At 38.9% G+C, this 27,321-nt stretch overlaps 2 protein-coding genes across 4 annotated transcripts; both read right to left on the bottom strand.

The window, feature by feature from the left end:
* Positions 1-380: 380 nt before the first annotated feature.
* sncgb (synuclein, gamma b (breast cancer-specific protein 1)) lies at positions 381-10,647 on the bottom strand. Of its 2 annotated transcripts, XM_041974885.1 has the most exons (6): positions 10,311-10,647; positions 7,051-7,092; positions 6,097-6,224; positions 4,943-4,960; positions 4,071-4,109; positions 381-2,442 (listed from the first exon to the last, which is right to left on the bottom strand). In XM_041974885.1, exons 1-6 carry the CDS (start codon positions 10,429-10,431, stop codon positions 2,434-2,436), a joined length of 357 nt encoding a protein of 118 aa, XP_041830819.1. In that variant the 5' UTR covers positions 10,432-10,647; the 3' UTR covers positions 381-2,433. The 2 variants fall into 2 exon arrangements, with proteins under 2 accessions (XP_041830819.1, XP_041830820.1); XM_041974886.1 differs by lacking the exon at positions 4,943-4,960 and having other exon boundaries at positions 10,311-10,642.
* Positions 10,648-12,116: 1,469 nt separating this feature from the next.
* On the bottom strand, positions 12,117-27,321 carry ldb3b (LIM domain binding 3b). Of its 2 annotated transcripts, XM_041973054.1 has the most exons (9): positions 26,985-27,321; positions 23,633-23,784; positions 23,254-23,329; positions 19,805-19,827; positions 17,622-17,819; positions 16,105-16,128; positions 14,674-14,843; positions 14,514-14,550; positions 12,117-12,752 (listed from the first exon to the last, which is right to left on the bottom strand). In XM_041973054.1, exons 1-9 carry the CDS (start codon positions 27,078-27,080, stop codon positions 12,656-12,658), a joined length of 873 nt encoding a protein of 290 aa, XP_041828988.1. In that variant the 5' UTR covers positions 27,081-27,321; the 3' UTR covers positions 12,117-12,655. The 2 variants fall into 2 exon arrangements, with proteins under 2 accessions (XP_041828988.1, XP_041828990.1); XM_041973056.1 differs by lacking the exon at positions 16,105-16,128.

Below are 27,321 nucleotides of genomic sequence, written 5' to 3'. Positions count from 1 at the left end.
GCTGATCTTGCCTGATGAATCACATTTTCTTTTACATATTATGTCTAGTTAAATGTCTAGTTGGGTAAATAGGTTATCTGGTAGAGGATCCATGTGATGTGATGCTCTGTACAATGTTCTGTTGGAAAACCTTGAGTACTCAAGAGTAATTCAAGTATCGAGTAATCTCATTATTTATCTCAGTAATGTGCAAAGTATTCTTTGCTATGTGCAACCTGATTCTGCCTGAAAAACCAGTCAGATCTATGAGGCCCAACCTTTCCACCTTACAGGAATTAAAAGAGCTGCTGCAAAGGAATTTTTGAGAGAGAACATTTACTGGCTTTAATACTGGGTGGAGCTCCATTGTACTTTGTCAAACAAACTCTCAACACAGCTGCTGGATTTCAACAAAACCTCTTTATTTTCACTAGTACAGTTTATAAAATCAGCGAGTCTGATTTGATGCCAACTTAAACACGGTGCGTGATTTGTGTTGGTGCATTTGTGTTTGTGTGTTTAGAGCGAGCGCTGCGTTTATGTTAAGTATGTGTGTTTGGTGTAGTGTGTTGTCTGTGTGAGCGAATGTGACATTGCTTGATAAGGCAACATGCAGTCATCAGTTTCCATTGGCCTCAAAAAATAAAAACACACAAACTTGTTCAAGACAAACACACACGCACACTTTGCTGGCTGAACCTGTTTTACGATAACACACACAAGCACGCACATACACGGCACATACGGACACACACCCTGGTGCTGGGCAGAATAGCACTGAAAAGTGGCATGACACTGAGTGACAAGAGAAAGGAGGCGTCTGATTGGCTAAGACAGACTTCATGTATCCTTAAAACACCCACATATGCTGCTTTCACATTCCCTTAAACTCATCACACTGAGGAGTAAATGACTATTTAATCAAATAATTCTGATTAACAGAAAAATGTCTCTTCTGATTGTGTCTCTGCTTGACATGCAAACCATAAATGCTGATCATGTTCTCTCTTTTTGTGAAAGCTCCACTTAATAGTTTGCATAGAATATTTAAACTTTGTGATCTCCAGTAGAGACTAAAATAAAGTTATCTGTGTTTGGAGACAAAGGTGCCTATCAAATATGCCAGCTAATTTTTATCTGGCAACATTGCATTCAGGGTGACTTTGGGGTAACTTCTTCATCCTTTGACTCAACAGTAACTTGGACTTTAAGTCAAAGTGAGTCAAGGTTGGTGCTTACAAGTAACCTTGACATTACAATAATAAAAAAAAAAGCAAAGCAATAAAAGTTTTTGGGTGACAAAATTCCTCACGTGAGTGTAAGATAATTCAGTGAGGTGATATTTAATATTTAAAAGGTCAACTTTAACCTTTAACCATTATATTTAGCAAAAACAGAACAAAAGATGGCTGGTTGGTGCAAATCAGAAATTCATTATCAGAAACTCCAAATCTACTTATTTAATGATCAGAATCTGGGTGTTTTCAGGAAAGCTCCCCTCTCACCTAAATCTCATTAAACCATTGATTGTTAAACGCTTCTGCCAAACTTTCCAGCCACAAATGTTTAACATTATGAAGATTTAAAAGTGTCCCTTTACTTTTTCATGCATCACATCACGTTTTCCATCTGACAGCTAAAATAAATGAGCAGCGTGTATCACTTCTACTGTTTCTAAATGCTGAGGCACAGAACACACTAAGCCATACAAAGCGACACAGAACAGCTGCTACTCTATGGTTAACAACACAGAACATCTGCTCATGCAGTCTACTGTAACTAACTACTGCACATTTAACAGATTGATATCTGTCCCCGTTCACGATTCCCTGCACGAGCTCCTGGAGGTTTATTCTGAACGCCAGCAGCTACACATGCACACAAGCTAACATGGACACACCTTGTCAAGCCCTCCTCAAGCATACAATGACTTCTTGTTTTTCATGAAGAGCAGGTTCTCTGTACACCTCAAGACTTAAATCGCAAGTTGTCACTCAGTTGCCCATTGTGTGGTCGGTGCTGGCATTTATAGTATGTACTGTATGTGGGTGTTTCATGCCTGCGGTTAAGTAAGGTTTGTCTTTTTATTTGTGTGAGCGTGTTTGTTTGTGTGTGAGATTTCTCTATGAGTTGGCAGGCGTGGGGTGGCAACAACACCGGGGTTCATAGCAGGGAAGACAATAACACACAGGTGAGGAGCGGGAACAGCGGCAGTGGAGGGAAAGCTGCAAGCTGCAGAAAATTAGAGGAAAGAAGCTGAGGCAGGTGGCAGGCTGGATGTAACTGGGAGTAGGGGGGGAGGCATCAGGGAGAAGGGGCTGAGGTGCAGCATCCGGAAGAGTCTGTTTTAGTTGATTTTGGTTCCATAAAGTCACAAAAAAATATGTTGGACATCTGGAGTCTGGTACAGCGAGGCGAGGAAGGCGAGGGGCTGCTGGAGGGTCCTGAAAATGACTAATATCCCTGGAAGAGAAGAAGGAATAGAAAAGAAAGAAGCCCATCATTAAGGGAAGGAGATACAGTGGATCCAGTGGTTAAAGTGGCTCTCTACAGATAAAGTTTTAAATAGTTTTGAGGTTTTTCAATATTCCCTTTTATGCCCCTGAAATTAGTCACATTTAAACATTTTCTTGGAAATATGCTGGTTCTCTATTGGATCAAAAAGAGTTGACCCTCCTTTATGTCTCCACTGCAACTTGTATACTTGGATGCTTGATCTATAGAGTGAATACAAATACGCTGTATGTGCAGTTTAATTTTGCAGGGCTATTTTCTGTCATTTGTTAAAGGAGGAGAAGCTCTTATGGGCAAGTATGTGATTTAGAAACTTTCTCTGCTGCATTCATGCTGACAATGGTCTTTTTAGTCACACGTCCACCTCATCTGTTTATATTTGTGGAGTTTATGAGATTATCTAGAGAGTGTATTTCTTTGGGGAACCATTTGTGAACATCAGTTTACAAGCTCAAAAATGTGAGTGTAATTTAATTTTGATCTCTGTCCTTTGGGTATCAGATGATATTGTACTTGATTTAGCCACTAGCTAATTTCCATCTGGGCAGGGCCCAGGGCTCGTAAACAAATAAATACAGCCAAATTAAAACAATAGTAATGCCATTTAACAAACAACATCCCATTACAATAAAACTCATAACTACAAAAACAGCCATGTAAAAATTACAACACATAGAATACCCATGTTCATCAAAATTCTTTCTTTAGTACCAAGCGAAAAATTCTGAAAGTCATCACGATTTTAAGGTACCAGGAAGTTTATTCCACTTCTTTATGAAAAAGCAGAGTGAACAAAAGTAGAGCTTCTTTTGGGAATTCTGCACTCTCCTTGAGCAGTCGACCTGGTTTCCTGTCCAATACTTTTAAGGTGGTTATTGAGTGATCTAGTTGCTTTCAAGGTTGTCTGACTTGCTTGAGACCAGTAAGTGAAACAGAAGTTAATGTGTATAATTGCATTTAAAAACACTCTTGATGCTCCACCATAAATAAATTTCTGATATTTTGAAAAATAGCTAATTATATTTTATTGTATTATTAATCTTTTTTTTAAAATATGTTTTTAAACTCAAGGGTTGGATCCAAAATCACTTTTAAATATTTAACTTCCACTACATAATTAATGGTTTGACCAATAACATAAACATTTACATGCCAATGTGATGGCAAATGTTGAACTTGAGGGTTCTAAATGTCTTTCATCAACCACAGGCTTTCACCCTTCAGAGGGTGGTGTTTATTCAACATGAAACCAAAAGTCAATGTCAGCTTGTTACTTTTAAGCTTATTATTTTATATCAATCTTATATTCATTTTTCAGTTGCAGTTAATTAGATTTAGACCCTAAAACTGTCAGATTTAAAAGGGAGGAAAGTCATTTTTGGGAGAATATACTCTTATCTTGTGGATATCCACTTGATGCAGTTCTTCCCCTGAGATATCACCAAATTCCAAACAGTGAACCTTTACACGTCAGGATGGAAGGATCAGAATTACTTTAATCACCTCTGGGAACCTTTACTGTATAACTAAGATCGATCCGCTGCTAATAAAAAATGTTGTCAAATTTGTTTTCTTACCTCTCCTCCTTCCCCACCCTGTTCCATTCCATACTCTCCCTGAAGGACGAGAAGACAGGAAGCAGAATAAATGACATATCAGAGAGGTGGAGTGGAAAGTTCTGCCAGGGTGAAAGAATGAGGTGATGGTAGGGTGGACGATTTAAACACCAATGCCTCTTTTTTTGTCCATGTGCCTTATAATATAATAGTTTTGACGAAAGAGTTAACTAAACATGCTCTATGAGTTAATCAACTCTTATTTACATGCTTAAGACTACACAGGAAGTCAGTTAGTTGGTTATAACTTTTGAGCTTGTTTGAGTAAAATCCTAAAAAGGCTTAAGACGCACTGGCATCATTTAGCCTGAGCTTACAAAACACATTTGTAATATAGTCACCGCCTTATCTGATGAACTGGAGATGTGGTTTTATAACCACAGAGGAGCTACATGGTTAGAAATGAGAATTTTAGTATCATTTTTGCTCAAACCACACAAGTTAGTGAGCATCAAGTAGGAAAATGTTTCCAAAAGTCAATATGGTGTCCTGATGTAAGTGTTCCTTTTAAGTCTATCTGAAGTTTAACTGCTTTAATTTCAGAGCATCACAGCTGCTTGTTTCTCATTTTCCCTCCCGATGCTCACTTTATGTGCACTATTACTGTAGCAAATGCACACCAATGCAATGCAATACAACTGCAATACGCCCTACCTACCTTTAAACACGATGATTCTGCAGGTGTATTGCAGGTGTACTGAATTATATTGCACATGTGCAGCTACCAAACTCTCTATCAGCATGCAGAGTGTCCCCTCCCTGTATCTCCTTCACCCTATCCCACCCCAGGATGACCTATGACCCCCACACACACTGTTCTGTCCAATAGGCACCTCGTATACAGGCTCCTCCTATCAGGAAAACACAAACAAGATACAAACAACATAAACAACAAAAGGTGAGAAGAGCAGCACAACACAGCAAAGATACACAAGACAGAAGCCACGAGAAACAACACAAGAAAAAAAAATCTCACAGACATGCAAGAGGAAAATGCTAAATGTTGGGACATTTAACATTTGACAGAGAAGTCAACTTAATAAGAACAAAAGAGGAAAGATCAGATCAACTTTTTGTTATACTTTTTGGTGCAATTAATGTCAAACAAAGTGCAAATATATTTGCCAAAGATGGAAGTTTGTGTTTGAAAGAAATAGTACAATGTAAAGAGCTGGGATTCATTAAACTTGGTGAAGTTATGGTGCATTAGCAGAAGAACCATTTGATTTTTGGTCCAGAGTGAATAAACTTTGTTTAAAATTGTTGAGGAACTGAAGGAGCGCTGCCTTCTGCAAGTGCCCATGTAGATTTAATGATGCAGCAAAGTGTTAGCTTTAATCATTCGAAACTATTATGATAATACATCTTTAAATTTAATTATTATTGATGTTAAAAATAACAAGAAATCTATGGTTCAAACTTAACAAATATGTATCCAGAGATTTTATAATAAAATTATATATTTTATTTTAATTTTATTTAAAGATGTTTTCTTTCTAAAAGAAAAAAGGACCTGAATGCCACAAATTATGCAGTATTCAAGGATACTCATGACCCATGGATATTCATAGATTGGTATTATAATGTACATACCAATCATTAGTTGCAGCCTAAATCAAGCTAGTTTACATGGAGTAGAGATTTAGATATCCAACAAAATGCCTATAAATTAGTTGGTAAATAATCTGATTATACCAGCATGCTCATTGTTCCCTGCAGTTGGAAATCTGGTTTATTCTGCAGACTGTGGCTTTCCAGGCATATTCTTTAGGATGGAATGGCTCTATCTAGTGGCTGGTGTAAAAATATCTCACTCAGGCAGAATAGACCTCTTGATCACGTTTTTATCTAAATTTAGTTTTTATTTTTTGGTTATTATTATTATTATTTTTATTTATTTATTTATTTATTTTTGTCTCTAGTACATGCTCTAGTTCAGAAACTAAAAGCTGCTGAAGCAGGTCACATTACTCAACATTTAACTGACCTGGCTGACCATTCCGGTTGAGGCAGCGATGTTCTCCACGCCCTCCACGGACGCCTGTGATACCTCGTTGGCCCCGGCAACCGCTGTGTCTCCAACGATGTTGGCCTGATCCACAGTCCTGTTGGCCACTGACATGGTGAGAGAGGAGGAAGGATGGTGGTTAAACACACTTTGATGGTCTGTGTCAACTGCATTAAAACCTCTTGTTGGAGAATCTGTGCAATATATATATATATATATATATATATATATATATATATATATATATATATATATATATATATATATATATATATATCTTGCAGCCAATATATTTTTAATATAAACATATTATTGCTTCTACATGCTAGATTTAATTGTTAAAGGCAGCAAATTTGAAAACATTACCTAAGCTATTAAATTTACTTGGAATTTTTGTATTATTATCTTTGATGTTGATAGACCTGAAACCCCTCCTGCTACATCACTGATGAGGCGTTCATGTACATAAATGTACAAATTCCAACCTGCTGAATGAATAATCATTTCAGGTATACTTATAAGTTTTGTCTCTACCAAAAGAGGTACTTATTCTAATAAACCTCAATACTTAATGTTTTTTTTTATTTTATTTTTTCTGCATCAGAAATGTTTTCAAATATATTTTTTTTATTTTGATGAAAGGAAAATCTCTAAGGATGAGGAGACGGGGAAACTGTTTTATATTTAATCTATATTTCTCTGTGTTCTCTGTGAATATTTGGACAAGACCAACCAAATAATAAACTTACATCTAACATTGTTTCATAGTTAATGAAAATATTATTTTCTAATAGTGTAGTTTAGTGTAACATTTTGATTAAATCACAGCGTTTTCTATGTTTATCTGAAGATCACATGCCTTTGTGCAGATGTTGCAGAGACTGTCAATTTGTGATTACAAATAGCTTTCATACCTTCCAAAAATTTTCTTACCTGTGTTTACTGATGACACAACTCCCTCCTTTGTCTTGCTGCCTGCAGACCAAAGTAAAAGATTACATTCATCCAGTGACTCATGTACTCTGAGAGAATGATTCATGAGGGATGTGCCCCTCTCTCTTTTTTTAAAGAACATCATTTATCAGTGAATGAAATCATGACTCTCACCTAATGTAAGATGTTTTAACAACCTCATGATGTGAAGTCCTGAGCAACATAACTACCACATAATTTGAGATGCATCTCTGCTTCAGAGTTTTAACCATCTAATGTTATAATGCCAGCGTCAGAGAAACACAATAACAGTAGAAGCTGCACCACAGGATGTATTCAATCTGTAATTTTGGACATTTCTCATCTGCAAACGCCCTTAAGACCCTGACATAACACAACAAAGTGTCAGCAGTTCCCATCTGTCTTAGATGTGTTCATTTTCTGTTATCTTTCTTTTTAACCATGAGATCTCTGAATTTGAAGGTTTTAATAGCACTTAATAACCTGACAACATTTTGTATTGAACTATATCAGCACCTCTCTATGTCTGCTCTCCATCTCTTTGCCCGTTACAGCCTGATCCTGAGCAGATTAAACTGTTGGTTATATAAAGTACCACAGTGAGGGGTCGAAGGAGGGAAATCTCTGCTCTAAAAAATGAGAAGCAGTGGGAGGAAGGGAGACATGTCTGCAGAACAGCGCTGGTTGGAGCAAACTGAGCGTGCTCGTTTTGGACCATCACACAGATGCAGATTCTGCCATTTACAGTTTCCTGCACCCACCCGTCATCGCTGCCTCCTGCTCCCCTCTGTCCCTCTGCACGCTCTCTGTGGTACATAAGCCACGTGCCTGAGTACTGAGCAGTACTGCAGGACAGCACACGCAACCACCCACCCAGCCACACACATATCCACACACTGCAGTGACACAGCTTCTTTTCTTTAATCCACAGAGGAAGCCCCATGATGATCACGGCACACCGTACATTTCTATATTTCACCCTTCAACCAAACTAAATCTTTAAAAAGTAACATTTCACCTGTGAAGGGAACTTTTAGATCCCTTTTATTGGAAAAATCACACTAAAAATAGAGATTCTAGCAGCTGGTGACACAGAGGACAATGCTGACCATTACAAAAAAAGCTCCTGCTGAAATAATCCTCAACATAAATGATAATCCCAATAGAAAGCATGCCTGAATGAATGAAGATTGCATGGTGTAACAGGTTTGAATGCTTTTTCCTGTTATGAAGTATTGATATTAACATGCTAAAATATGGCTCTATTCGTTCTTTTGTTGGATAAGATTTCTTCTTTAGCAGTGCTGATGAGATGAAAGCTCTGACACAACATATGGACACATGCTACCTATACACTCACACACATGCCCAACAGAGGTCACACCTTCTTCATAACATCCAGTTACTGTTATAAAGAGATTTACATTGATTTTATATCATTGCAGAAGAAAACAAGCCATTTTCTCTGTGTTTTCTAAATTAATTTATACCTTTTAAGCTTATAATTTATCAATCCATAAAAATACACAGCCCTAACAGGCCATCGCTGATTAGTGAAAACACAAGAAATAAAAATTCATGAAATAAAGGTGTAGATAATATTCATCCCATATTAATATTATAAAATGAAAATAAAATCATCATTGAAAAATGTTCATGGCTGCATGCCTAGGAACTCATTAATTGAAAACAGGTGTGTAAACTTTGTTACTGTTTGCGCACTTGCAGGCAGATACAGTGGTTTTATCAGAGCCATCGACTCTCAATGCCTCACCGACCACGTCTCCTCTCTTCCTGCTCCTGAGATCTACTTTGTTCTTTTCTTTGCTTCTTTTTCCTTTTTTTTTTTTGTTTCTCAATTCACTTTTAGCTCATCAAACCTCTTTTCGGTCTCACCAGAGCTTGCCACCCATCTCTACTCTCTAGGTGTCATTTCCACCTCCATTATCCCGATATGTCACCGCTTTTCCTCTTCCTGTTCCTGCATGTGATCATCCAGGAGCCACGAGACAATCGGCTCAAAGCTTTTTGTGACATAACACCCCTTCCCTCTCTTTACGGTTAATTTTTACTGCATCTCTCCATCTTTCCTTGTGGTGGGGGTTTGTTGTAGGAGCAGTGGATGGAGGATGGTGGTTTGTCATCAAGTAACACTCACTGGTAAAAATAAATAAATAAAAATAAAATCCAGCTGCTGCAACATCAGAAAAGTGCCTAACACTAATTACACATATTCTTGCACTAGCAGAAGAATGGGAGAGGGTAGGGTAGGAAAGCAAGTTGCTGCAGTGCTTAACATGTTTACTGTACACCCCCCACCCTATCCTTATTTTTTCAGCTTTTGGCATTGACTCCTGCAAGCACATTTTTTTCCTTTTCCCCGCCGTCGTGATGAAGATTTTGAAGCCACGGTGTGACATCAGAGACAACACTGAAGGGATCGACTGAAGGCGATGACCAGGACTTCCTCTTATACCCCCTCCCCTCTCTCCCTTTCTGGTGGACTAGCATCTTGATACTCGAGGTAACCTTGAGATGTGACGCAGTTGCTGCTTGAGCTAAAATAAAATCATAGGACATGAACGCAGATGAACAAAACAGCACCTGAAGCCTCTTCAAAAGGCATCAAGCAGTAGATTTCTGCGTCTTTTTGCACTTTGATGTGTTATAAAAATAGGCAGCCTGTGCAATTATGCATGATCCACACATGTTAAAGTAGGTCAGGCAAGTAGCTGACACTCTGGGGACTTTGCTGCATTGAATCAATCTCTGGATGTCCCTGTAATCTGCTTCATAAAGCACTGATTGTAAATAATGCTGGACAGGTAATAAAACCCCCAAGTGACGCCATCGCAGGATTTTGCAGTGTCCCTCTTTCTTTATATCCTACATTCTCTCATTTTTTTTGTTCCCAATTTAAACCAGTCTGCTACCTATTATTATTGAGATACAACTTTTCCCATCTACCCTCTCACTTATCCATCCATCCATCCATCCATCCATCACTCTAACAGAACCCACACCCTCTGCCCTGCAGCAGTCCTGCAGCAGTGTCCTGCCAGTGCTCCGCACTCCTTCATCTTTCCCCTCCCTCTATTTCTCTCTGGTGTTCTGAACATGGACAACCATAGGACACAACCTCAAACAATGCACAAATTAGGCAAATCCATGTTGCACAAAAAATCTTTGTTTTTTTTTTGTTTTTTTCCCCGCTGCAGTTCACAGTAAGTATTACTTACCTACATACATCACCCCTTCTTTAGTCTTAGCTGCTGCCTCTTCCATGCCTGCTTTGGTCTTCTCTGCAGCGGCCACCACCCCCTCCTTGGCCATGGAGAACCCCTTCATCAGTACATCCATTGCGGGACAAGACGGCTGGGATCCCCTGTTCCAAACGGGCCTGGCTTGCTGGTGCTTACAGTGAGTGTGCAGAAGAGATGATGCTAGATGTCAGAGTGTGAGTGCCTGAGTATGTGTGTCTGCTGTTTTGGCTCCTCCTCCTTTTGATGCTCCAACAGAGGGCTGAGAGCAATGCACAGCAGGGCTACAGCACACAGACTGCACGCAGAGGGGGGAGGTAACAGCCTTTTTCCACGAGATGGAGAGAAAAGGAGGAGGAGGAGAAGCAATGGCCGGATGCTGCAGCATTTTTCAAGCCATGCAGCAACCCCGCCCCTCAACCATCCCTCTACTGTCATCCATCATTTTTCACTCACTCAGCTCAGCCTGTTGTTCCGTTTGCATATTTTGACAGCTCTGAGCACACCTGTTTTGATGTTGTTACGTAATCAGCACAGCAAGAGGCAAGAGATTTTTTTCACATCAAACAACTGGTGACATTTTCCGTTACAATCTATAATTCATCAGTTAGCTTGCCCCAGTGATGCAGTTTCCTCTGCTCTGCTGAAATACTTCTATTTTGGAGTATTTTTAAACTTCATAATAATATATATTCTCTATATAAGGCAGATTAAGTCTTACTAAATTATATCTTTTGACTGAGATGTCATGTGATATCAAACTCACTGTGTTGATTTGCATCAAATTAGGAAAGACAAACAAGCATCTGCAGCATTTTTGCTATTGTGAGAGGAGAGAAAATGCTTCGTCATCTCCACCTGAATGAGTCACACTTTCCTCCGGATCCATCTGTTTTTCCCTGATGTGTCAACTCAGCAGCACAGCGATTGTCTGATGATATTGATTTGTTATTGGCCCATTTTGTAAAATTTAATCAATATTTGATTTAGAATGTTGACAAGGAAAATAGAAAAAAACAGGAACCAAAGGGAATTCTGTTGCTGAGTCATTCTCCTCTCTGCACTGGCTTATAAGTTCGATAAAACAAAGAAAATTGCACTGCCTTCTGGTGGTCATATGGCAATAAGACACAACACTGTGGCTAAAGTGGAGGAATTTCTTCAGACTTTGGAATTTTGTGAAGTCAAATGTCAGTCCTCCCTTTGCACATAAAAGTCAAAAAGCAAGTCTTTCAAGTTTCCACATGCCACTTTAACCTTGAGGTCAAGACTCAGTTCTTCAGAGGGAGCAAACGATGCAAACAGAACTGTAAATCAGAGGATCTGAAAAAGCTTTTTCGCATTGTTTCACACAAGTATCCCTCAACTATAGTTAGTTCTGCTAAGGTCAATAGTTTATCTTAAATTGTTTAAAGCCATTAGTGTTGCTCTCATGTCAAATTAACTTAATCTTTCACCTGGAAACTTAGATAAACCAAAATTTAATTTTTCCCCCGTGCAGGGTATTTGAGGCTTTAACAACCTGTGAAATCAGCTCTGTCACCATCCATGTTGCCACCAGCCATTAAACTATCATATCAATCTGTCATAAGCTATTAGCTACATTTTCTGATCAAAGTCTAGCTTTGCAAAGTCAGACCACTTCTTTTTGCCTTTCCATCAGCAATCAAAATGACAGGAAGTGTTACACTTTGACCGAGAGATGTCTTTATCAATCCTAACACCACACAGGGACATCACACACTCAATAAACATGTTAAGTTCATAAGAGGTCACCCAGCCATAGAGATTTAAGAAAACATTTATTCACATTGATATCAGTACATTTTTGAGTGCATTCTTTACATACTGCTCTTATTCATGTATCTTTGTGTGTATTTCTAACACTTTTGCATCTGACAAACATGCGCATTGTGTTGAAATCCATATATTTGTGTATGCAGGTCATGTTCTGGGGCATAAAAGAAACATAATTTCACTTGTATACTTATTTTTTGTACAACTTCCCTTTCATTTAAGAGACACTGAACACATAATCAGAAAAAAAAACAAAAACAAAAGAACCCAAATGTGAGATCAGGTTTTAGCAGCGGACAGATATATTTAACATTTGAGCTTATAAACACATAGCATTCTCACACTAACTTGTATCTCACATTCTACTATTGTAGGCTACAACTATCTCACATTCCTGAGGAGTGTCGTCCTCCTCCTGCTCATTTTTCTCTCCATAATTTATTCCCTCTTCCTGTTAACTCATATGTTTTTGACCATGTTTATATGTCCTCCTCCACTCTTGCTCTCTTTGTATTTTCTTTGCCTCTTTATTCCTGGACATTGAGGATCTGCGCAGACAATCCGTGGTGCCAGTTCTTCAGCTTGGCAAAGCGGGGACCTTTTACCTCTGACTCGAACTTCTCTCTGCGATAAAAACAATAACTGTTAGATCTTAGTGCATACATCTGGTTTTTATACAAAATTTTACTTGAGTTAAATGATAGGATTTATACCACACTTATGCCTATAATGAAGACTAGGTTATCCTAAAGTTTGGAAACAGGGAGAAACAGCTAACCTAGCTCTGTAACTCTGCTTGTAAAGGCCTCAGAAACTGTGATTGTGCTAGTTTATGGTGTACTTTTAAACTAAGGAAAATGCAGAAAAAGTCTAAAAACTGGTCTAAGATAGAGATCAAGGAACTGTTACCCCTTTGTACAAAAAATAAGCTCTTTGGGGTAGCTGTTATGTTCAGTCTTGTGCTTGTGGCAAATACACAGTAACTTGCACGCACCATCACTTTCAAAGACGGATGGCTTTAATAAGCTTCAGAGGAGCTGATCAAGCCAGTTTTGTTCTTCTCAGAGACTAACCTCTTGCTTCACATCTTTATGCTTAACTAAACCTTCTGTGTCCTATTTATAACCAGCTGACATACAGACACAAGAGGTATCAGTCCTATTCTATTCTATTCTACACTCATTTAGCAGACGCTTTTATCCAAAGCGACTTACATTTGAGAGTAAGAACAACACAAGCATGAATTCAAACAAGATGGGACGTCATAATTAAGTGATAGTCAGACTGCTTTTGAGTCCAGTTGGACCCAGGTGCTGTCATGTAGTGCTAGTGCAGTGCATATAATTATTATTTTTTTTTTTTTTTTTTTTGTCATTTTATTTAAATACAAGATCGCGATTTCATAACACAATATCATCTTGGGCATAAGTGCACACAGCTTCTTCAGTACTTGGTTGATCCAAAAAGCTGGACAAATCTTTCTAACTCATTTAGTTAAGCTAAATGTGGAAATGCTCCTTAAACAACTGAGTCTTTAGCTTGGTCTTAAAAGTGGATACGGACTCTGCTGGATTAAGGAGTGAAGGTAGACCGGAGCCGTTTGGGTTATTGTTTTGTAAGCCAGAAGCAGAGCTTTGAATTTGATGAGTGCTGCAACTGGAAGCCAGTGAAGAGCAATTAGCAGCGGAGTGACATGAGCTCTTTTAGGCTGGTTGAAGACCAGACGTGCTGCTGCTTTCTGGATCATTTGCAGAGGTTTAGCTGAGCATGCAGGCAGGCCAGCCAGTAAGGAGTTGCAGTAGTCAATGCGTGAAATGACCAGAGCCTGGACCAGAAGCTGGGTCGTGTGTTCAGTCAGGTAGAGTCTGATCCTCCTTATGTTGTAGAGAGCAAATCGGCAAGACCGGGAAACCGAGGCAACATGGTCCTTAAAGGTCAGCTGGTTGTTTACCATGACACCAAGATTCCTGGTAGAAGATGTAGGCACTAGTGTGATTGAGTCAAGCTGCACACTTATCTGTAGCGGTAAAGAAGGACTGGCTGCAAAGACAATAAGCTCAGTCTTGGACAGATTTAGCTGAAGGTGGCGATCCTTCATCCATGCAGAGATATCAGCAAGGCATACTGATATTCGCATTGAGACGGTTGTGTCATCAGGTGGGAAAGAAAGGAAAAGCTGAGTGTCATCTGCATAGCAGTGGTAGGAGAAACCAGTCCTCATATGAAACTATATCTAACGCAAGTAGGTTTATTTTCCAAAATGTCAAACTATTCTTTTGAGATACGTGGATACTCTCTGGGACTGATTTTTAAAGCTGCACCTTGTGATTGTTCCTGACTGAATATGATAACAAAATTTAAGTAGAAGAGGAAAAAGACTCTTACCTTGCTTTCTGCAACGCTTCCTCATCTGGATCTTGCACTGCAAAGGTAGAAATACACAAAAGGATTCAGTACTGACATATGAGAATGAGATGACTGATTTATGAGTGAAAAAGAAGTGGATACAATCATAGAGGAAGGAAATGGGGGTCAGAATACTTACGGTATTCAGTGCCAGTGATGTGGGCCAGGATCCTGAAGCTTTTAGACTGTAAATTAGCAGCACGGCGAGCCCACTCGGACATGTCCTGGGTTGTCTCTCCTGGCCTGATCACGGCTTGGTACACCGGAGACGCACAGTCTACCACAGGCTCCTTAATGGGCAGAGCTCCACTGCAAGGTAAACGATATCCACAGATCTTACACTTGGTATTATAACTTTATGAAAACTTGATGCAAAATGAATCTTCTTTAAGTCTTAAATTTCCATGATGCACAATTTTGGAAGTACTTTTAGTAATTCAACACCTGACAGCAAACATCATAAGAAGCCTAAATCTTTTTATCCATGTTAATAATTTCCCCTGGTATCAAGGTGTGCTCTTTGGAAGAACGGTTGCAACCTATTTGTTGTGCAGTGCTTGTTTATGGTACGCTTTTGGTACTACCACCAGAGGACACCAATGAGACACTTTAAAATCTTAAACTAGTCCTGCTTAACCCATCAAGACTTGTGGCTCTCACCAGAGGTGGCACAGCTGTACTCTGATACAAACCAAATCAGAGAACATTGTGGCAACATTAGAAATGCAGTAATAATTAGTTTGACTTTTTTATTGCAAAAGTCCAGATATTATTTTATAAAACCAAGATATGCTGTGTTTAGCTTTGTCAGCGTTAATTTGTCATTATATATATATATATATATATATATGTGTGTGTGTGTGTGTGTGTGTGTGTGTCATTTCTCACAACACCTTAACAATGACAATCTTTCCAGTCTTATAACAGAATAAGTTTGTTGTTACATTTTTCTTTTCGAAACACATTCTTTATTAGGGACAGGTCTGGATGATTGTTTTAGATTTGGGTTGGAGCACATTATTAATGCAATGATTTTCTCACATGTTTTTTGATATTATATACTGAAGTAACTTAAAAGCAATGTAGCAAAGTGCTCCTCCAACAATATTTAATGAGTGTTAGAAAATGAGTCAATGTGACCGTCAGTAGTTGTTTGAAAACCTGCAAATAGATTGCCAGAAAATTTTCATGCCATTAAATCCTGTTAGATAAAATTCCATCAGATTTACAGTGCTGTGATACTTAAATCCCTGGACATGATTTGCATTCTCACACTTTGGCCGAAGTACCTGGAAGTAGGTACTTCCATATATGAAAACCAGTCCATGGATTGTTAGCAAGTTTTACCAAACAAAACTCTGTGGTACACTTCAGAAACATAAATCAACACACAAACATAATAATAAAAAAAATAAATAAAGTGAACATAGAGATGCAGAGAGACTTTCAATCATTTTCATTGGGAGATTAGTTAATGAGATGGATGGAGCAATGCACAAGTTGTTATTAAGTAATGGGACAAAAGAGCATTTTAAGAGTCGGGATGGAAAAGCCACACTGCTGTACTTACGCCAAGGGAGAGCCCGCCTCCTCACTGAGGTCACAATCAGGAAGGAAAGATGGGGAGGGATGGAGCACAGCACAAGTGTGGTTGGTTGGATGGAATGAGCATAGGAAAGTGGGTGAAAAGCACACACACGCACAACAAAGAAAAGCCATACACTACTATAGACATCCTATTCTAGAAGCAGAGGCTTTAAGAGGCCATATTATACTTCTATGTTTTCCTCTCCTTTGATATCTAACATGTCTTTTTCACAGAAAATGCCTAAACACCATGTTTGCAGTCTAGGCTTTGCTTTAGTTAATTACTGATGTCACTCTGTAACAAATTTGCATATTACCTGTCTGGTAATTTAATTCACCTTATACAAGAATGGGAAGCTCTCTCCCACTTCTTCATTTTTGACCAATCATCTGGCCCATCAGAGCTAACTCAGCCTTTAGGGACAACAGCCTTCAAGAGACTGCAGTTAAAAATGCATCTTTTTCAGAAAAAAGAGAATGCTGCTGTAATACCTGAGGAAATCATTTCTTTTTCACAGTTGAAAACAAGAAACCTATTCTCATAAACTCCATCAACATGAGCATAATATGGGCTCTTTGACATATGCTCAAAAGCTCTGCTTTATTTGCGTTTTGAATCTTAAAGGGCCAGTTCACCCAAATTCTGGAAAGGAAATCAGTTTACTTTTCATTTCTCTTACGTTTTGTGGGTTTGGTTAGAGCAAAAAAAACAAAAACAAAAACAAAAAAAAAAACTAATGATAAAATATAACAATAACAATAATAATAATAATAATAATAATAATAGTTAGGTTTTGGAACCAGAACTACATGGTTAGGCTTAGGAAAAGATTGGAGTTTGACTTAGATCACACACACATAACAAATTAACCCCGTGTGTTAATTGAAATGTACACTAAAGCCAAGAATACGTTTGTTTTAACCATATGCTCACACAGGCTACAGGCTCTATTAACAGTGACATTATTCACTGTTGTATTTGGGTGGATGTACTTGCTCTCAGAGGAAACCACAAGGAAGCGCACCAGTAAGCTCAGACAGAACTTCTTAATTGGAAGAACAGACTAAAAATGAAGACAATAAATTAAGTAGGCATTTGGTTGAAGGTAAGTTAAGGCAGAAAAATAACAGATTCAGCAATGATAAATTTAAAGCCTGTTTAGATATCTGATAATATTTATCTCTACAACACCTCTGCTGGTCGCGTGCATTTGGCTTTTTTCTTAATTGTGCATTAATCAGATTATATGCAAATATGATGCTTCAAATGAACAAGGGGTGTGTGAGGTAGCCATCACAAACACATATTACATAATTTAAAACATTATATTCCAGGCCCATTCTTTTAAAGGTAGAAATGCAGGTTAGGATCTCCAAACTTGAAACAAGTCAGCCTACTTTGTAATCTGGGTGAACTGACCAAATATGATATCAGGTGCACACCTGAAGAGGGGAGAATAAAAGTCTATAGACGGGATTAGTTTAGTTGTGTGATCTCACCTGTCGTGTCCCTTGGCCTGTGACTGTCCTGCAATGGCGTCCATGATGGCGTCCTGTGAGTACATGCTGATTGGTGTGTTGTACTGAGCGTGAACGATAGTGGCCTTTCCTCCTGGACCCCTCACCTCTATGGGCTTGTGGGTGGACAGGGCTGAGTCCTTCAAAGCTATGGGGTTAAAGCTGGGAGTATACTCCACACTGTCAGAGCCAGCGTGGGGATGAGTCAGAGGTCAGTCGGTCAGAGAGAGGGGTTTCAGGGGTGAAGAGTTTGAACATGAGACGTTTACAGAGGAAAGAGGAAACAACAGAAAAAGCATCACAGTGAAAAAAAGGAAACCAGGTCATATTGTGGTAATGTAAATAACAAATTGGGTGAGCTGTATTTATCATTCTTAGGTCATAGAGATCCATAATGTACCCACCATGCACAGTATGGATCTTCAGCCACACAGAGCCAAGTAAACACACACACTATACCATTGCTGTGTCCCAACTCAGTGCAACATACTAATTTTAAGCAAATGTGGAAGAGTCAAAATCACTCAAATATTTCAGTATGCGGACTAAAGTTTATCATCATCTACTACAGTTATTCCCAACCTATTTTCATTGGGGACCCCTTTATACAAAAACTAAAATAAAAACATAAATAATGTAGTCCTGTCCTTCGATAAAGCCAAATGTAAATGAACAATATATAACCTTACTTTATTTTTTTCTTAAAATAGGGACAATGTGTGGACATTAAGACCAATTTCACTGATTAGGTGATAATGGAAAAAAAAAAAAAAAAAAATGAATTCACAATGACACTTGTTTATCCTGGCTACACGGTGGTGTGGTGGTTAGCACCGCAGCCTCACAGCAAGAAGGTCACTGGTTTGAGCCTTGGGGGGAGGTTTGAACAGTGGCCTTTCGAGTTTGCATGTTCTCCCCATGTATGCTTGGCTTCTCTCCGAGCGCTCCGGCTTCCTCCCACCATCCAAAGACATGCATTAGGTCAACTGGTCACTCTAAATTCTCCCTAGGAGTGAGTGTGAGCGTGAATGACTGGCCTCTATGTTGGCCCCAGTCCACAGACTGATGACCTGTCCAGGGTGTACCCTGTCTCTCACCTGCTAAATGCTGGGTTAGGCTCCAACTGCCCCATGAACTTCATTGGACGAAGTGGTACAGCTAATGAATGGATATATTGCCAAACGTATTGGCTCACCTGCCTTGATTGTCGTATGAATTTAATAGACATCCCATTATTATTCAAATGTGTTAATATGTTGTTGGCCCACATTTGCAGCTATAACAGTTTCAAGCCTTCTGGGAAGGCTGATTGGCTGTCTGTAGCATGTCAGCGTTAGCAAGAATGACCATCACTGCCTAGCAACTCATAAAACAGATGATACTCTTATTAAAAAGATAGCTGTATAACTAATGCAGCAATTTATGAAACAGTGTTTTAAAACTTTGCAAGATGGAACAAACTTCATTGCATCAGCCTCAAATTAGATTCTGTACATTTTCCATAGCAGCTGAGGATAGGCTACTATTAAAGCCGGCTGCCTTTTCCAGTTTCCTACTTATTGCTGGAATATACAATACAATGAACCTTAATACAGCTAAAGGTGACTGGTACGTGAAGATATAGTAACGTAATGGTCCTTTGATCACTTTGTCATATTTCATATATATTATTTGTACTGTTTGTTAGTGCATGACATGCTTTTCAGAAAGGAACAAAGTTTGACACTTTCCTAAGCTGATAAAGCATGTTCTGTCGCTAAAAGACATTGCATTGAAAAGAGGCATGAACAGATAAATTGTTCAATGCTGGATTCACGTCATTTACAAAAATGTCCCTTGTTCAAAGCATGTACATTTTCTTAATCTACAGGTTTGTTTTTTTTTATATGGAATTGGGACACAGCAGAACCCCTGAAATTTAGAAGCTTACGTACAATATAATGACAAAACACAAACATGATTAAAGCTAACATGCAAGTCCAAAGAAAACCCAACATGCTAATGTTAAAGTAACGCAACAGACCAAACAGACACACCCCAGATGACACACACTTCTAAGGTTAGAGTTAGAGCAAAACAGTGGCAAATCTCTACACACTTAATACTATGATCCACTGAGATTTACTTCATGCACAGTAAATGCTGAGAAATGTGATAGTACTGACTTTGCAGCTGTGTTTGCGATGACCTAAAACACACGAGAGGAATGGACAGACAAATGGAGACAAAGAAGGGGAGAATGTATTTAATCACTAGAGGTATTGGGTGACAACAATAGCCCTGCATTTGTTGTAGGAAACAATCCAACTACAGTGTAATCCCTAATGTACACATTAGAATAGCAGTAGTTTATCATCACTGGGATAGTTCCCTGCTTCCTCTTCATCCCTAGGAATGACTGACAAGAGCAGGAGTGTTTTAGTCACATGACAGGAGGGTTGCAAAGACGCATTTAGCACAGAACAGACAGAAATATACACAAACACAGCACAAACCACCAGATGCACCTGTGTGAGAACTGGAGCTATATTACAACAACAACCAATTCCTCTTACTTTCACAAAGGAATGTAACAGAAGAAAAGTTTGGTTTTTTTAAACCAACATGATATCCTGTAATTACTGGTTATTTTCTGAGTGAAAGTTTAACAGTTTGATAGTTTTTGGATTTTGGAGTTGACTGTTGGTCCAACAATAAACTTTTCAATTGTTCCTGCATTATATAAAATCTTTATGTTTCAGTCACATTTGAGGGTGTTCAAACATCCATGTTACTTTCAACAAAAGATAGCTGCTGTAGAAATTGGATTGTGGGAGGTTCTGTCTTCATCACTGATACAACTTAGAAGTCATGTCCAAGGTTTTAAAGGTTTTGTCCTGTAAAATATAGTGATGACCATTCATGTGATCTCATTTAAAGAACACACCCATGACAGAGCCCATAAAGGTACATCCAGCCATGTTGTGTGCTAGAAGGGTGAGGCCATAAAAGGATCTCTCAAGTTTTGTTTTATTCAGTTAAAAATGGAAAATTCTGGTGGAGCCGGAAAGAGATGGAAAAAGGAAAAGGAGTAAAAAAATGGATGTAAACATGGATGCTACACATGTCATTGTGTGTGAATCAATTTAGAAGTTGTGCAATCAGAAGTTAAATAATTATGATATAAAATATTTTGAGGCAGCGTTTACATTCCTAAATCCTGCCTCCTCCGGCATATAATTGCAATATATCTTCAGTGACTTTGAAGTAAAATGAAATGCAACATAAACATTCAGACAGAGGCTGCTTTGAAAAACATTGGATATGTATCCCATTTAGTACCACATATGAACGTGGCCTGAGCTGGATTTGAAAAATTCGGATTTGTGCTGTTCACACTGTCAAAATCTTATCCTCACAGGTAATTCCTGTTAGATTACAGAAGCTATAATTGATACCACTATTGACATGGCAGTGATAACTATGAGGTATGAAGAAAACTAACATCCCTGAATTCACCGTCTATATTAATTTGCTTCATTTCACTCGACTATGGTCAGTGAAACACACAAATGTGTTCTGGATATGATATTTTAAGTGAAGCATCCCACACATGGGACATTTCCCTATAGATGGGGGTATCCTATCTCAGGTCTGGCATTCAGGGGATTCGGGATGATGGTGTGTAACCAGAGCGGAACATTCCATGGCCATGTGCAACAGCTGCTCTCTCCCATGTGTGTGTCTCCATGTTCTCTGTGAGGTGGGGCCTGTGGCATGATGCTGGCATCATCGTGCTGTGCTCTGCCTGGAGCACGTTTTCGTACACCTGACTTACTGCTGGCTGTTAAAGTAAAGCAGCTTGGCTCCAGAGGGGAAACACATTAGCGGAGACTGATACCTGGATGAGATATGTCAGAGGTCTAACAGGTCACACTGTAATTAACCTCTAAATCTATTCTGAAGCCGAGGTTTCACCTATGAATATGCCGTCCCAATATTTTGTGTAAAATGTTGCTCACTCTGGTGTTTGTTGACAGTTTTAAGGAATTTGGTGCTAATTAGTTATTTCTTAATATGAATAAATTTAATTTAAGAAAAGCCCATAAACAGTAAACCAGTGAAGTATTCTTAAGTATTCTGGTAAAGTACCAGGAGAAAAACATGACAGTTTATTTAAAAAAAAAATCTTCTTAACATCACCTTGTTTTTGTTTTGTTCACCAAAGATAAAAAAAGGGGGGGGGGGGGGGGGGGGGGAAGCAAACTATGCTGGGACTATGAATTTGCTCTTAAGATTATGTTAACTGCAAAGCGCATCAAAAACGGCCATTGTTTTCTAAGTGTCCCTTCACACCAGCAATGCCCTCATGTCTGAGCTCCATGCTAGTGGAATTACCATGTGGAGCGCCGAGTATGTCACTCCACTTCTCCAAGGATTAGCATAAAGAAAAATGCTGAATGCTCAATTAAATAATGCCAACGTTACAGAAATCCATGATTCATTAGTTAGAAAGGGGATAAAAATTGGAGCTTTCACAAAGTAAAAAAAGAAAAGAAAAACTTTTTCAAATTACCACACTACAACTTCTGACTGTGGGTTTGCAAGTATCTTAAAAGATGAACAAAATGACGAAAGAGAGAAGTGGGTACATTTGCTTGAAGATAAAAAAAAAAAGCTCAAACAGAACACAAAAACTCATCCATATCATCTTCATAACCTCTCCAGAAACAACGGAATGTGATTCTGAGACCACTTGACCTTTAGCAAGGAGTTTGAGATATGCTGGTATAAAGACCATAAAATGACGCTGTACTCCGATCCGCTGCTATTCTGTTACTTGGATACAGGCCAGACACGTTTGTGTATACGATCCTAAAATAGTGCCACACAGGAGACGTAGAAGCTGTGGGACACGATTGGAAAGTTCAAAGTACACTTTCTACTCAGAGCCTGGTTAATGTGTGGTCAAACAAGGGTGACGTGACTTCATTGCTTGTTAAGTGAAAAGCAATATTTTCCTGATATTTTCTTTGGTACCAACTTGGTGCCTGTTTTTGATGATCACCCAAAAGAGTTCAATCTTCTCTGTAATGCATAATGGGGGGTTAAAATGTGCTAACCTTCCCAAGTGATGCAACACTCTCAGTTGCTGGTGATTCCTAGCCTAAATTGCCCTGAAATAATTTCTATATTTCTAGAGCTGAAGAACTATACTGCCCCTGCAGGGTTGCTGGAGGCTTGTTTTTTATGCTTTGGGGAGGGGTGTTCTTTTGCAGCATCTTTTATTCTAGGGGATTTAACAAAAGACTGGTCCTCCTTTTGAGCTTTTCCTGCAAAATGCTCCTCCTTAGCCTCCCTAAAACAATAGGAAAATGTCATGATAGATGAATTTCTAGGTCTGACCTCTGACCTCCCTGCAGAACTCCCTGCACTGTGAATGTTTTACACTAGAGGGCAGCAGGACTCTGTCTGATGGCACAAAACAATACTCTGATATATTTACACACATGAACTAAACAATAATACATCACAAACATACACAAACACAAATTTTAAGAGATGTAAAAGCATTTTTGTTGTGTGTGCTGATAATCTATTTCTTTCATTGAAGACATAGCGGGTTTGATTATACCTTCTGGTGTGGGATAACTGGCATGGGTGAGTCCATTCTTGGAGTTGCTGTGGGAACTGGAGCAGGACGCCTTGATCTATAGATTGAAAAATAAAATAAATCTTTAAAATATGCTAACTTTGTTTAGAATTTTAGATGCTGAAGCTGCATGTTTTGGCATTCATCTGTTAAAGGATGAATGTTAAAGGACGAATGCTTCTCCGCTCACCTTCAACAAAAATGCTCACAGCTATTTTTATCACTTTGACTTCCTTCTTAAATATTTACACTGATTCATTTCTATGCTGTTTACAAGTTTATGACTCTGGTGCTTTAAAAGTTGCTTCTGCAACTCATTGGCATAAGTTTGCTGGGGTGTATGAGTGTGGTGGTTGATTACTTCTGCATTGTGAGTGACAGTTTGTGGATGGCAGACTTAATCTTGTTCTGGGCCTCCAGGTGTGTCATCCCATCGGTGTTGGCTCCATCGATGGCTGAGATGATGTCACCCTGGGCCAGGCTGCCGCCTGCTGCCTTACTGCCCGGAGTTATCTGTGGGAGGCGGGGAGGGTTGACAGAAGACATCAGACTGGGAACACTGGGAAAGTATTCTTCGACAAATGAAAAAATCTGCTCATATGGAAATTTTGGCAATATCTATGAATGTAAAATTGACTTGCAAGGATGGGCGTGAAATTAGAAACCAAGAGCCCTGATGCCTGTAAAGACGTTTCTATGATGTAAAATTAGATTAAAATGATTTGTTCATTCATTGCCAGCCAGGTCATTGCAGTTGAGCTGTAATGTGAGGAATAGCCCCACACTGTGTAGATATTTACAATATGTTTTGTGGCCCCATAAATAAGATTTAAATGAGCAAAAATAAACTAATCCTTCCTCTCTGCTGATAAGGGATGCATAAAAATGTGTTTGCTATGTGAAAAACAAAGCGTTTAATCTCTAAGCAGAAAGAGTTTTAGAGTCATTAGATGTAGAGAATGATTCATATTTTCATGTTTGCTACTGGAGCAGACATGATTTCTGTATGATTCCTGTATTAGAGGCTTAGAAAAGGGACTTCCTGTTAGTTAAACTAAATGTTTTAATTCTTCACAAAACAGTTCCTAATTTTTATTTTCTGTTATTCTTTCATCAGCACTCCCTGGTTGTGCTACAAGCTTGATTTTAGCAGCTAAATGACACAAAAAGAAGGTTAAAGTGAGCTCTGAGGAATACAGTGTTCGGTCTAGACTTACAGTCAACTCGTTAAAGAGTTAAAAATAAGCAACACTGTTGATGCCTGCGACTTCACTGTGATTGACCCTACTGAGCCCCCCTCGATTGCCTGACACACACACACACACTCATACACAGACTCATACACATAAACACACCTGCTAGTGACATTCATTTAAAACATCCCTGTTTCTTTATCAGTATTTGCATTAATTATTGTCTTCCTCACTATAATCCACACTTCATAAACCTTGTTATTCCATACATACTATTACTGATGCCTTTGTTTGACCTCTCACCCTCCCCTCACGCCTTTTATATGTTTTCCAAACTCCTCTTTCATCCTTTTGTGTTTTGCGTTAAACTCATATTTACATGGGTATGCACATGATAGGAAGTGGAGCTACAGTAAATGGTGGTTGGTATTGGGAAATGATTTCTGCACAGCTGCATCTCTGTGTATTCACACACTCGTAGCCTGTCTGATCATTTCATGCATATTTTCTATTTGCATCAAAGCTTATCAGACGACAAACAGGAGATGGGAACCATGATTCTTAGAAAATTAGATATGAATGTTAAAAGCAACATTTGTATGGAATAAACCAATCCATGCTTGTTTTAAAGGGGAAATGGCTGCAAACAATCAGCTGGACACAGATTATTTATGATATATTATGTTGTAGTCATTTAGTTTCATCATGCAGTCACTCAAATCAGCAGCCAATCAGAAACTAGAGAGCTCTTTTCCTTCATTTAGAAATATCTTGGCCTCAGCACAGCATAAACATAGTTCTATACATGGCGTTTGGTCAGAAGGTCAAGATTTGGTGCAGTACTGCCTTATATGAAATCTCCTATAATATGATGAGCCCACTGATGATAACTTAAAATCAGAGTACAGTGTCCTGTGCTTCGGACTGCAGCATGTAAGGAATCTACTGTCTTCATTCCTCGTTCTTTTCTTAGTTCTTGTTAAAAGTAAGCTGAAATCCAAACCGCAGCAGTGTTACGTCAAACTGTAATGCCATCCTGAGCCGTCACGTCAAGCTGCAGTGTTTTATTTTAACCTGCCAGGATCCATCACAACCAGGGGATGAGAGTAAATCTAATGATACAATGTTTTATGGCCACAGATCAAAGACCCCTCGACTCTTCTTTTGCAGTCTTAAACTGGGATCAGAAGACAATAAACCAGCAAATGTCAGGAGCTGGCAGTCAACACAACAACATCAATCAGAGAGGAAGCAGAGTTAACATTCCACTCAGGTAAGCCACACCTTCGTTCTCTCATTTTCTGGACCAAGCCTTCATCCATCTGTTCCTGCTATAGGCGCAGCTCCAGACACTGAAAATGAAACTGACCAACAGCGAGGAATTAAGCTTACTAAAGGTAACACAAGCTGTCATTAGCTTCCTCAGTGTCCTCATCGCTTTCCCATCCCATTCCCACCCGTCTACATCCATCCAGCTCTCTTCCAGCGCTATTTAAAGCTGAGGCTGTGAATACACCAGCAGTCCTGCCAAAGAGAGACCCAGTCTGTACTGAGCAGTGATTTGTTGTCTTCATTTGTACAGTGACAGTACTTCTTGTCATGTGAACTGATAGCTGAGAAACTTTTAAATGTAAAAATGACAAAACAGAAGTTATTTGTATTATGTGTTGTAAGGACTTGTGAATTTGGTTTGAATATTTCACTAAACAGCTCATATTGATATCATTAAATCACGATATTTGCTTTATTAATCACATATTAATCTTACTGTGTTGTTTTTTAAATTGTTTTTTAATTTGCAATGTCAAAGAAAACCAACTGTAAAAGTTAGCAACTGCAAGCGGCACTTCTGCTCCAGTAAAACTATTTCAGTCCATTCTAGAGACCTCCGTGGAGATTACAGCAGAGCCTCCCTGTCATCATCACGTACAGCAACATTACATAACTGTTGCTTTGCCACTGCTCACAAATACACAAATCACACCTGTGCACACAAGTATCACATGCATTTACAGTATGCAAATGTAAAGAAAGAGATAAAAAGGATCTGATTTAGTTTGTGCTTTTAAAGACATCCATGATATATTTAACTATTAAAGACTCAACAGTACAGTATAATTTGAGCCTTTGAAAAAACCTGGCATACCTGCTGTCACTTAAAACCACTGTTGAATATAACTCATCAGAAAGATGACATTTATTTTTAGATATACTTAAAATAATATAACTAAAGTGATACTTAACAAGATATTCAAACAGGAAAATTTGATAAAGTTCACATTTTTTCAGTTAAGATGGCTACCAGGGGAACAGATCTCTGTGTTTACAATATTGTGGACTGCAATATTTGAATTGCTAATTCTGCCAAAGAGCTTGAGAGAACGTATTTAGTTTCATGACGGATGATCAGTTTGTCATTCATTGAAACACTTTATATTAACAACACTGCTTGTGGCTTTCTCTCTGTTTTTGGGCTTTGTCACAACAAATCTGAGCCTGTGAGGGTGTCTCTGTCCTTACCCTGGAGATAGTGAGCGGCATATTGAAGTCCTTTCCTCCCTGTAGTCTGAAGCCCCATGGAGCAGGACCATTCAGAGTCACTGTGTACGTACTCATCTTCAGTTAAATGTCAGCACTCCACCTGCTAACAGCTCCTTCTGGCTGTGCGTTTCCTCCTCCTGTTCGGTTTGCCTTTGTTCTGCTATCCTTTTGTCCCACACAGTGCCTCGGCGGTCGCTCCTCCTCCGTCAGTCCTGGCTTCACAACCGTGTCTCCTTGTCTGCTCCCAGCTCTCAGGACAAACACCCTGGGGCGGTGGTGGTGCTGGTGAGTGGGTGGGTCAGGTGCTGTGGAACCT

The sequence above is a fragment of the Melanotaenia boesemani genome, chromosome 21, assembly GCF_017639745.1.
Source record: "Melanotaenia boesemani isolate fMelBoe1 chromosome 21, fMelBoe1.pri, whole genome shotgun sequence".
Lineage (NCBI taxonomy): Eukaryota > Metazoa > Chordata > Actinopteri > Atheriniformes > Melanotaeniidae > Melanotaenia > Melanotaenia boesemani.
This window is presented reverse-complemented; position numbering and strand designations above follow the sequence as displayed.